Source organism: Neofelis nebulosa, chromosome 12 (genome assembly GCF_028018385.1).
Source record: "Neofelis nebulosa isolate mNeoNeb1 chromosome 12, mNeoNeb1.pri, whole genome shotgun sequence".
Classification (NCBI taxonomy): domain Eukaryota; kingdom Metazoa; phylum Chordata; class Mammalia; order Carnivora; family Felidae; genus Neofelis; species Neofelis nebulosa.
In genome coordinates, this window is record NC_080793.1 from 60,692,556 (window position 1) to 60,705,033 (window position 12,478).

Genomic DNA, 12,478 nt, shown 5'->3' on the forward strand with positions numbered 1-12,478 from the left:
GTTTTGAGTTTATATACTAAAACTGCACTGAAAACACCTCCGATTATTGGGTTTAGAAAACAGTGTAATAGAAACAGGTCTTGAAAATTCCTGAATAGGGGCGCCTGGGTGGCGCAGTCGGTTAAGCGCCCGACTTCAGCCAGGTCACGATCTCGCGGTCCGTGAGTTCGAGCCCCGCGTCAGGCTCTGGGCTGATGGCTCGGAGCCTGGAGCCTGTTTCCGATTCTGTGTCTCCCTCTCTCTCTCTGCCCCTCCCCCGTTCATGCTCTGTCTCTCTCTGTCCCAAAAATAAATAAAAAACATTGAAAAAAAATTAAAAAAAAATGTGATTTGCCTCTGTACTTCTTAGTCTCTCCTACCTGGACCAGATGATACTACCAACATCTGAGGAGAACACTGACATTCATAAAAAAAAAAAAAAAAAAATTCCTGAACATTTTTTTTTATTCCTCAACATTAATGAACTATTCTTGGACAGTGTTTCCCAATGTCGACACTGTTGACATTTTGGGCAGTTAATTCTTGACGGGTACAGGAGGGAGTATACTGTGCCTTCTGAGATATTTAGTAGCATCCCTGTCCTCAACCTCTTATATGTCATTAGCTCCCTTTATGTTGTGACAACAAAAAATCTCTCCAGACATTACCAAATGTCCCTGGGGAGGTGGCAAAATCATTCTCAATTGTGAGCTACTAGTCTAGAGCTTTGATCATTCTGAGCATGGAATTATAGTCCTAGCACCTGTGAGTAGGCAAAAATCGGTTCTCATTGAGCTCTAGTATGGAAGGATTTAACAACAATTAAAAGGCCCTTCATTTTGCTTTTAAAATACTTTCAAGAAAAAAAAAGTAATCAGTGCTAAAGGGAATGATAATTTCCCAACAAATGTAAAAATTTATTTTTCACAGTAAATAAATAAAATGTATCGTATTGCTTGATTTCTTTTCCACTATGTGTTGATGGAAATAAATAAAATGAACATAATAATGATTAATGCCTTATTGCCCATAATATATTTTAAAAACTAAGTGCATTTTAAACAAGAAATATTTTATATGTGTGAAAGAAGAACACCCTTTTCGATTTTAAGGTAATGAAAATCAGGTATAGTGAGTTAGGAATGATGGTTTCACGTCCATTTAAAGGTGCCCAAAGATTAATATAATAGAATCTGTTGTATTATTTGGGCAAGAAGTGGCTGGATTGAGTATCTATCTACACTTTGTGAGATTAATCAGTTACTTACTTTTAATATATGTTTCTGGAAGAATGCAACAGATAACAGAGTCCCAATAGCAAGCTGAATAGACTTGTATTTGAACTTTTCCATTGCCATTTTCCACCATCATCACATAACACTAGATAGAAGTAGTTACATGCAATAATCATTTAAAGAAATTACTTGCTTTTTCTAAAACTCTCCTCCATTTCAAATCATAATTATAGTTCCATTTGTAGAGGTAAAATAGGCAGGGACATAAGGTGTTTTGTTTTGTTTTGTTTTGTTTTTTTCCTTCATTATCTGTTTTTTTTTTTCCTCATGGCATACTTCACTTTTACTTCTTGAAAGAGAAAAACATAATCAAAGTTAATAATGTCCTTTTGTCATTAATGAAAGTAACTATGTTTGCTCCAAATGTAAAGTTTTGACATTTTGTAGAGATGTTATTGATAGTGACTTAGAAAGTGAATCATACTATATTAAGCTCAGATAATTGGCTTGTCTCTGTATGTATTAAAACTAAGCATGTAGAGAGCCTTTTATAGTATCCATATTGATAGGTATCATTTTACTCTTCAGATATTCTTATAATTCAGTTGATTCTTTCAAAGAATTACTGTTTGCTTACTTAGAGTTCCTTGGTGTCTTCATAGCCTACTCCAAAAATAAGATGATTGAATTATTATTTTGTATTTATATGTGATAACTCATGAAATCTCCCACCCACCCCCAACTTATTTCCATGTAAGCATTTTTAGGACCAAAATTTGAAAAAAAAAAAAAAAGAGTTTTTGATATGATGTGCCATTATGTGAAAGAGTATCATTTTAAGAAGATTTGAATTTCACTCATAAAAATAATTCCTAATATCCTTTAGATTTGAGTGTTTTATCTGGCATGGATTGGATATACAGTTATTTTATCAGTGTGTTATTTAACTTAATAGCCTTTATCCACTGTTCTCCGTTTTCTCAGCAGCAGTTTTCATAATGGGCATTGAGGCTTTTGGTGCTGCATGTATTAAAGAATGTTTTCCATATTCCTCACTGATATTAATTAATCAGATGTAGCCATTTCATAAGAACTATACAAATCATTCCCCATGGATGTGCAGAAGTATGCTTGTCTTTCCTGTTTATGAGATGTGGCACGTTTTTGCTGTTAGAAGCTCCCATTTCTATTACATGAAAGAAGGACTTTCACTAGTGGGAAAAAAAAAAAAACAAAAAACTTTTCTGGCTATGATATGAAACACAAATGCCTCTTTTTAATAATAAAATTTCTATTTGGACATTTTCCAGTTATACACTTAACCCACTTACTGATCCTTGCTTTACATTCCATGGAGTCATAAAAAAAAAAAAAAAAAATGAGGCACCTGGGTGGCTGAGTCAGTTAAGCATCTGACTCTTGATTTCAGCTCAGGTCATGATCTAATGCTTTGTGGATTCGAGCCCCATGTCAGGCTCAGAGCTGAGCATGGAGCCTGCTTGGGATTCTCTCTCTCCTTCTCTCTCTCTGCCCCTCCCCTGCTCTCGCTCACTTGCTCTCTTAAAATAAATAAGCTTAAGTTCTTATTTATTTATTTATTTATTTTGCCAGGGGATGGAATAGCCATGGAGAAGTATTTGGCCCAGAGGTTAAGTAGGTTTCCTCATATAACACAATGAATCTTTAGAGTCTGATTATGAGAAAGCAAAGACTACAAGGACTAAGGGTTCCCAACTCACTGTTTTCATCTCCAGCCCTAAAATCCAAGCCTCATTTACAGCCATGATGTTCAGGCTGTTGAAGCAAGTAACCATAGTCTGTGCTGTCCAAGAGGGCAGCCACTAGCCACATGTGGCCATTTAAGCTTAAATTAAACTTAAATACAATAAAATGTTTATTTCTCTTGTTTCACTAGCTCCGTTTAAAGTAGCCAATTATGAGTGCAGATAAGGAACATTTCCAGAATGTTTTATTGGATAGCGCTGGAGGATTTTTGTCCTATCTCGTGATAAAATATTTAGAGGGCTATCTCCTCGTGGAAAATCCTCACAAATAAGTGAAATGTTGAAAGTGTATTTATTTATTTATTTATTTATTTATGTGTCCTTGTGTTGTAGCTGTGCACTGAGGACAGGGAGTTCCCTGATGGCCTTCAGGGGCCTCTGTCAGCTTGCTGTAAACTCCAGGCTCCCCAACTCCTAGCTTCAGCCACAGCAGCCCCTGCTTATGTCTGTTTTACAAATTGGGTTTTCCTGGTAGCACATGTTGTGCACAAACGGTTGCTTCTCTTAAATGATTGGAAGCCTGTCTAGTCGATTTAGAGAGAGTGGACTGGTTTGGAAGGTTGACAGAAAGAAGTCACAACATTTTGGGACTTCCTCCTTACTACACCATCCCCCTAACTTAATAGATATCTATATGAAGAAATGCTCAGTTAAGTATCATTACAATATTACTGTTTCTTAGAGTCTAGAATTGAGAGCATGGTGTTGTTAGATAAGAAAAAGGCAAAATTATAAAAATGGGATATAAACAATGATCTCTGATTTGCTAGTGACAGCAGGGTTTTTTTGTTGTTTGTATTTTTAAGTTCTATGGACATTTTTTTTTAATGAAAAATTCTTTCCCTTTCTCTCACTCTTTTCAGAATGATTTGATTCTTTAAATGCCTTCTGGATGACCTATTAATTTTTAAAAAAATATTTTTAAAGTGATGAACTCACAGATTTTAGTAGGATATGTTTCATTCAGTTAATTGCAGTTTTCCTTCTGGCCACCAGAATCTCCTCCATTTAGCTGAAGGGAGCCTCATCACCTCGGCTCCCTTTTTTGGATATGACCTAGTAGTTCCCGAAAGTCTCATTACTTCCTGGTAGGACAAGATGTTGCACACTCATTTTGCATATTTCCTACATAAAACTGACAATCATTCATTTTCCTAGGGAAATCGGGATTCTAATTTTAAGGAAAGAAAAGTTCCATTATGCCTTTTTTTCTGTTATGTTAACACAATTTACAGAAACACATACCACAATTCAGAAAGCTGGGAAAAATCCTTCAGCATGAATATTAGTTTGAATATGAATATACTTATTACAGGAAAGGGTTACAATGTTAAATTGAAGATAAGGCGTTGAGTAGATGGCAGTTTATGTGATCACTTGAAACAGTGATTTGTTGAGGCTTTTAGGCAAGTGTACTTTTTGTTATTCCATTTCAAATTATATTGTGCACCTCTGAACTGTTAGCTTTTGAGGTCATGCAATGTACAGAAACACAAAAGTAGTATTTGGCTAATTGAAAAATCAACAAAATTATAGTTCCTTAAAAGGATCTTTGTCCTGCAAGCAATAAGAAACCAGAGAGTTTTAAATGTGTGTGTGTGTGTGTGTGTGTGTGTGTGTGTGTATCTTTCATTTTACCTGCATGGTTCAGTTTTATTGGCTTGTCCCAGTGAAGGAAAGGCACAAAGGACAAGGCATATAAAAATGAGAGTTAGCCTCTGCTGAGGGCTATTGAACACACTCACAGTAATTTGTGATGTAAGCTAAACCATGGTGTTTTTAATATCCCTGAACCCCTTTTCCTGTTCTTTTTGTTGCAAAGTGCTTGGCAACCCTTTCTCTAGGCTAATGGAAACTACTTGTAATATTCATTCATCCTCATTATTTTCGCTGTCAGTGTTTCCTTTAAAAATCCATTTCCCATTTTTGTTCTAAAATTTAAATTCCACGTTACTGATATGCAAGCCAGCATTTCCTTTTTGGCAAAGTTTCCAAGTAATAAACAAGATATGGAGTGGAGATTAGCTGGAATGAACATCTCTAATAGGTTTTATCTTCACACCTCTGATCTCCTTTTGTCGAATCAGGCCAAGGACATAGCCCATTTAAGTATAAATATGTATGCGCTTCAGCTGCATTCATTCCTAGATCCTATCACTGTTTTAAGTCCAGAGGTAACATTTGTAGGCTCATTTGGAAGAATTTGGTCTTCTTATGCCACTTCAGTCAGGCAGAGGAAAAAGCCAAATCACTTCTTCCCTGAGAGAGCATTTCATACATCTCCATCTCTGTGATCGCACCGAGTCATTATGTAGCAGTTGGCTCTGATACGCTTGCACAGACACAAATTGAGTCCGACAGGACTGATGTCTCCTGGACTTTGCTGTCATTTGAAATGCTGGCATGAGGATGGGGACAGAGAGAGGGGGAGGGGAGGAGAGCTGATTCTTTCAGCACTTTTCCTATGAAGTTTGGAGAATTTTAGCATTTGATAGCTGTGAACTGCCTAATAAGTTGTTTTCCTGATGAGATTGATAACAGTAGCAGATTTGGAACAGCTGGCTAGCTTTTGGTTTCAAGTAGATGTGTTTCAATGTATAACTTACCGCTTTATGCCACCCGCAAATCTGTTAAAAATAAAAAGGGTTACCTAGTGGATTGGTAATTAGAATGATCTCCCACTCTTTCTTTTAGTTTTATCTTTCCTTCATTTAAACCACTCATGCATAGTAATGAACAAGATAAGATCTTTTTAAATTTTTTTATTCTCAGCCTTAAGCTCAGTTTCAGAAAAGATACACTGTAGTATCTGCACTACAGTACTTTCGAAAGTACAAGTCATTTTAGTGGATTAGGTTATTTCTGGATAGCTCTAGAATTTCCTGTCAAGAATTTTGTATGTGTTTCAAGTATTCCAATATACAAAACTTAAAGGTATACTGTTTCATTTGGCAAACACATTCTGATTGTCATGCTCAAGTTCTCACAATGATAGAGGAAGCAGTAGCATTCATTACTCTCTCCATATTGAAAGGCTACTGTGTATAAGATGCTGTGCCTGGGGCGCCTGGGTGGCTCAGTTGATTAAGTGTCCGACTCTTGATTTCGGCTCAAGTTATGATCTCACGTTTTTGGAGATTGAGCCTGTGCTGACAGCACTCTCCCTTTCTCTCTGCCCCCTCCCCCCCCCCCCCACTGCTCTCTCTCATGCTCTCTCTCTCTCAAATAAATAAACTTTAAAGACAAACAAGCAAAAAACACTTCAAGATGTGTGCTAGATTTGTTGAAGGTTCCTATAAAAACAATTATTTATCACCTGAAGAGTCATACTTCAAATTATTGCTTGGACCTAATCATTGCCTTCTCTTCTTTCCAGTTACTGCCAGGACCACCATAGCTGTGTGGTCTGTGTTTCTTCTCACCTGGGACTCTTGCTCTGGCCTAATATTTCCACATGTACATGTCAGTTTATCTTCCCAAAGCCTATTTCCTTGTTCTTCTGCTCTAAAACATTAAGTAGTTTTATTTGTGGTTTGCTGAATAATTGGCTGGTTGAATTAGATTGACATTCAAGGCTCACTGTGACCTTTTCTTTTTTCTTTTTCTTTTTCTTTTGTGTGTGTGTGTGTGTGTGTGTGTGTGTGTGTTTAATCCTGAGCCATTTTCTTTTGCCTCCTCTCCTTCTGATTTCCTAATGAGTTATCACACCAGGCCAGTGGTCTCAATGTTGTCCCTGTACCAGCTGCATCAGGAACTTGTTAGAAATGTAAATTCTGGGACCCCATCACGGACCTAGTGAACTACAGACCCTGGGGGTGGCGACCAGGTTTCTGTTTTAACAAGCCTTCCAGGAGGTTGTAATGCATATAGATATTTGGGAAGCCCTACTCCAGCCAAACCTGGAGACTCATCTTTTCCAAAGTTCCTTTCCCACTGCCCTGCCTTTAATAGAATTCCTGGAATGCCTTTCCTCTTTTTGGTTAAATCCTGCCTACACTCCTATGCCTGCTTTGAGATACTGCTTTATCTATGATACCATTCCAGATCCTGTCTTTTATGGCATTATTTGGTTTTCTTTTCCTGGCACTCATCACTTCTCAACTTATAGTAGTCATCAGATGTGACGGTCTTATTTTCTCTACTGAGCTGGAAAGTCACAGAGGACAGAATTTGACTCATTTTTTGTGCTCCATGGCACTGTATACTAAGTGTACTTGCACCCAGTAGGCTCTCTACAGTTCGCAGTTTATCAGTTTTACGTAGGAGATTGAGAAAGCAAAGCTATTGCCCAGGAGACATATACAAATCCTGTTAAAGCAAATAGGCTCATGCTAACTATTGTTTTGACTTACTGAAGCCAAACTAGACTTGAACATTGATGTGTCTTCAGGGAAGAAGCCAAACGTGCTAGTGTAAAAAATTCTAACCTCTCCCATTTAGCTGGAGAAGTTGAATTAGCCCTGTCACTTCACCTCGTGCCAAGAAAGCAGCTTCCACTATTCTGTCAATAATAGACTTTTATCCAGCACGGTGGAGCTTCCCTTAAATCTGTCTCATAGCATTGCTGTTTTTTCTTCCACTGATGCATTCACATAGTGTTTCATAAGAAGTGACAGTTTCTTCTCGCACAGCGTTGCCCAAAAGGTGGCACAAGCAGAGAGTGCCATTCAAGGTGGTTGGCTTTAGGGTAGCCTGACAATGGGCACGAGATGTGCCACAGCTGCCCCATTTTTCGAACCAAGTTATTTCCCTTCTAAAACAAAGGCATCACAGTTACAATGTCTTGGGTGTTTACAATGGATCGTGTCTCGTGGTGTTTGTGATGGAACAAGAGGAAAAGAGTAAAAAATCTAAGCGTCCTTGTGTTTCCTTTCTTTTGTCTTCCTCTCCCCTTACAGGCTCTGAAAGAGTTCCAGCTGAAATTTCTGATCGGACAGACTCGCTGAAGCTTCCGAGGCAGTGATTCCAAACTGCCAGCTCAGGCCGCTGCCAAGCTGCAGGATGGTGCACGTAGCCAGGCCGCTGTTGCTGCTTCTCGCTTTCTTCCTCCACGCGGATGCTGAGAGTAAGCCATTCTCCCTTCTCCACGGGGCTGTGACTGTAATGAGCGGTTTTGTTGGCAGCTGGCACCAGGCTCAGGGCCTCTGAATACGTTTCCTTAGGAAGTAAATCCTGAGACACTGTGGGATCCTCCTTGGCTACCAGCCAGCCTTTGAAAGAGATTATTGACGTGACTTCCTTACCATTTCCTCTCTCTTAATGCCCCTTTTCTTGTGCATCTAACTGCTTCTACTGTCTTTTTTTTTTTTTTTTTTGTCTCACCAACCCTGGTGGCAAAGATACTATGAGCCCAATGATATAACTCAAATCGGGGTTAACCAGTTGGTGGTGCCAATAAGTAAACATCGTTCAGACACATTAGAAATTTCTTTACTTTTGTGGAACTTTCTAAGTTTAGAAAAATGCACAATGTCACATTGAGCCCAATTAAACCTCCAAGCCCCTTGTAGCTGTCATAGCAGCTGTTCTAATGTACTGTTTCCGACAGCTGTCGTCGAGTACAGTATTCAAACAAATCAAGCAGAACTGACAACTTTGTGGCTGAATGAAGGGTGTGGAAGTGTGAGGAGAATTCTGTGGAGTACAGACACCAAAGTTTGCTTTATTGGACTCAATTTATGAAACTGAGATTGTGGTCAATTAGCTTGCCAATTAATGAGAAGATCATATCTCCTTCGTAATTAGGAAATCATTAGGTCTACCTTGTTTACATATGTTTCTTTTCCCATCTGGCCCAGGGTCTTTTGGTAGAGATAGTACTGGAAAAGGCATGCCTCTGGCTTGGGCTCACTGACATGTCTGGTTTCTCAGGAATGGTATGGCTCATGTGAGAGTCGGCCATTCTCTTTGGGAGTCCCCTGGTACTAGGAAAACATATAACATCTGCAGGCATTAACTTTTCCTTCTGCTGACTGTTTCCGTGAGATGAAATTTGATTCATGTTGAGGATGTTTCGAAGACAAGGATCCTGTGTCCTGTTGGCCCCTACCTATTAATTGAATTTTGACAAAAATTTCCTCAATAGCAGCCAATTTCTTTGTTTAAATAGGGACTCTATTTTCTAAAGAGAGCTTTCCAGGACTGAAAGGAATCCTGTTAATAACAGGATACATATGGAACATGCATATTTTAAGCACATTCTCTGGTTAATAATGTATATAGTCTCCTAATTAGCACTTGGGAGTGTTGGTTTAAGGTGAAGCCAAGGAATGTCTAGGACAATGCCAGCAAATAATTAACTGGGAAAAGACCCAAATGAAAGATGCTCTTGTTATTTTAAAGCCATTTATGTCAGAATCTATTTTAAAGTGGTAATCTAAATTTAGTTTATTAAAGAAATCAGGCATATGGCTTTATTTTTCTGTTTTGGCTAGAATGAAAGAGTACGTTGTTTTACAATTGTTAATTTTTGGCAAAAGCATATCAGCACCCTGGGGACCCACTTTAATTTCAGATCGCAGTTAGAGATTTTCATAAAGTTGCTAGAGGTAATTGTCATCTATCCACAGAGTTATCTTTCCAGATAAGTAGAAATGTTCTTCTACTGAGCAGCTATACTTTGCTTAAATCTCTGGTGAAAAGTGGCAGACAAATGTCAAGTACTCTTAAAATTATGTTAGAGTGGGAGCAGGGGAGGGGCAGAGAGAAAGAGGGAGGGAAACAGAATCCCAAGCAGGCTCTGCACTGTCAGCACAGAGCCCGATGTGGAGCTTGATCCTCAGAACGGTGAGATCATGACCTGAACCAAAATCAAGAGTCGGACACCTAACCGACTGAGCCACCCAGGCGCCCCATAAAATAATGTCTTAAAAAACAATCTACACTCCAGATGATCATCACCTACTCTTTACCCTCCTCCTCCCCTTCTCTTTACCCTCCTCCTCCCCTTCTCCTTCTGCATGCCCCTTCACTGCACCTCCTCTACAGTAGCTGTTGAAAAGGAAAACAAGTCCGCATTAGTCCCTTTCAGTTAAATTAAGATATTTACCGTGTTGTATGTTTATATGATATCAGCTTTCAATCAAGATGTAACCTGAAAAAGAATACATTCTCTCTCACTCCTCCCATTGTAACTAAAGAAACTTTGTCAAATTAGTTAGTTTTGTCCTTGTCTACTCAGCCTTGATTATTTAGTACCTTTTCCCTTTAGCAGATTCATTTAGTGTTGTTGAGTAGGGTAGCATAACCTGAGAGTTTCTGGCGAAAGGGGAAGAATTGGCGATATTTTTTGAGGTATATTTAGAAAGAAAAAAGAGCATCCCGTATTAATCTATTGGAGGATATTTGTTTTATGGGAAAGCACATGGTGGAGCTGGAAATATGACTAGTCACTGAAGGATGTTCAAACAACAATTGGGAAAGTAGGATCTGGATTATAACCTATTAATTTTTTTAATGTTTATTGTTTTTGAGAGAGAGACAGAGTGTGAGCAGGGGAGTGGCAACGAGAGAAGGAGATACAGAATCTGAAGCAGGCTCCAGGCTCCAAGCTGTTGGCACAGAGCCCAATGCAGGGCTCGAACCCATGAACTGTGAGACCATGACCTGAGCTGAAGTTGGATGCTTAACCTACTGAGCCATTCAGGTGCTCTTGGATTATAACCTACTAAATTGGGTCATTATCTTCTCACAAAACACTGAAAAAACCCAGACATAATGAGCACTGGAGAAAAATTATATTTTTCCATCATCATCTAAATACAGTATTTCTCAGGCATCCAGCACCTGGGTCACTGGTTTGTTACCCTAGGCTTTCGTTAGCACCTTTAGCCATATTTTGTTTTTCTTTTACCTAACTGTATTTTGTATTTATGCAAGGAATCAGGAGTTCTATTTCAAAATTTAATAGTAGCTTGGCAGAGCCATTTGAGAACTAGGAAATAATTTTTAAAAAAGTGTCCTCCCACTTGAGAAAGAGGACTGTGTAGGGGTGGGGAATGGAAAGAATCCACTCTAGTTTACCATGCTAATTTAATGTGTTCTGCTCACTGCCTTTTGAAATGATTAACTCCAAAGAGCCAAGGAGTCAGGATTTTCATCTGCTGTGTGGAGCGTTATAGTAAGTGCTAGGTGTGATGTTGCATTAAGTAGGAGAGCTCTTATGAGCCTTGGTTCAAACCCAGGTTGAAAAATTGTGATAATATCCCTTTAGCAGAAAATTACAGTCTTTGCCATTGCCAATTTAAAATGCCCCACAGATCCCCACTATTATTTTAAAAGGCTAGATGTGTGTATGGCTCTTATTTCTTTTCATCCCTGGGTCTTGAGTGCTTGTAATGGTTCTGCTTGTTGTTTCTTGAAAGTGTGTACAGGTGGTAGAGTTGTAGTCTCAGCAGGACTCCTGTTTGAGCACTAATAGTAGTCCTTCCTCATGTCAGGCCAACCAGGTTTCTGGTTTAGGTGGTGGTCTGACTGACGTTCGTTCTGGGTTAGGCAGTGGTCTGGTTGAGGTCAAATTTTGGTTTAAATCTGGTCTCATTGAGGTCAGTTCAGTGATAACTTGCATGCAAATTAAAGGTAAATTTATATTAATGTGGTCCTGGTGTGGGTATTTTTCTTTTGGCTGAGTTTCCATAGTAGTTTGTGGTAGTTTTATGTTAGCTTTAGTTTTCTGTTTACTAGTCATTTTCTGTTTGTTTTTTAACTAGATGCTGGCTATAAACCTACATGTAGCACCTTCTTTCACCAAATTGGTTTCATGCTAATGAAATCACTGACTGCCTACTGTTGCAGTCTAGACCTGAGTTTACACTTTGACAACTGTAATTTGACCTGGATGTTTATTGGATCTTCATTAGAAACATGACTTTTGATAGCTTAATTCCTCAAATGGCTTAGTTCATCCATTTTCTCTTTTTTGTTTTTTGTTTTTTTTTCACATTTTTCCATCTGAGATGGCAAATAAATCCTCATTTCCCCCCCTTATTGTAGGGAAGCTTCTTGTAGTCCCTGTCTACCCACTATATTCCTGTCTTACGTAAAATCAATTAGTGTTTCCCCTCTTTAGTAGTATATCACTATATCCAGTGAAACTTCTTGGTTTCTTTGGCATGGCTAAGAAAGTGAGCTCTAAAGACAGACTCTGATTTTAAGTTCTGGCTGTCGTTTGTAAACTGGCACGTGATACAACGTGCTCTTTGCCTCAGTTTCCCTAACTTTAAGATGTGAATGATGGTGATGATGATAATGATGATGATGATTGTATAGTAGAGAACCTACCCTTGGGTTTTGTGATCGTTGAATGAGTTAATGTAAAACACAGTCAGCAGATGACACATGATAGATTTTTAATAAATGTTAGCTGTTATATCATTATTTCAAAGATATGCAACCAGTATTTTTATTGAGCAGTTTTGTGAAGTATTGTGCTAAACTGCTTTTTTATTTGACCTACAGATTATCAAAATTTTGGTGTTTGAT

At 38.5% G+C, this 12,478-nt stretch overlaps 1 protein-coding gene across 35 annotated transcripts in view; it reads left to right on the top strand.

Annotated features, from left to right (window-relative positions):
* Nucleotides 1-12,478, top strand: part of PTPRD (protein tyrosine phosphatase receptor type D) — a 2,222,827-nt gene that overhangs the window by 1,802,140 nt on the left and 408,209 nt on the right. For all 35 annotated transcript variants that reach the window (XM_058695363.1, XM_058695354.1, XM_058695368.1 and 32 more), the window contains one exon: nucleotides 7,897-8,063. In XM_058695363.1, the coding sequence (XP_058551346.1) occupies nucleotides 8,000-8,063 (64 nt within the window). In that variant the 5' untranslated portion in view covers nucleotides 7,897-7,999. The remainder of the gene's footprint in view (nucleotides 1-7,896; nucleotides 8,064-12,478) is intronic.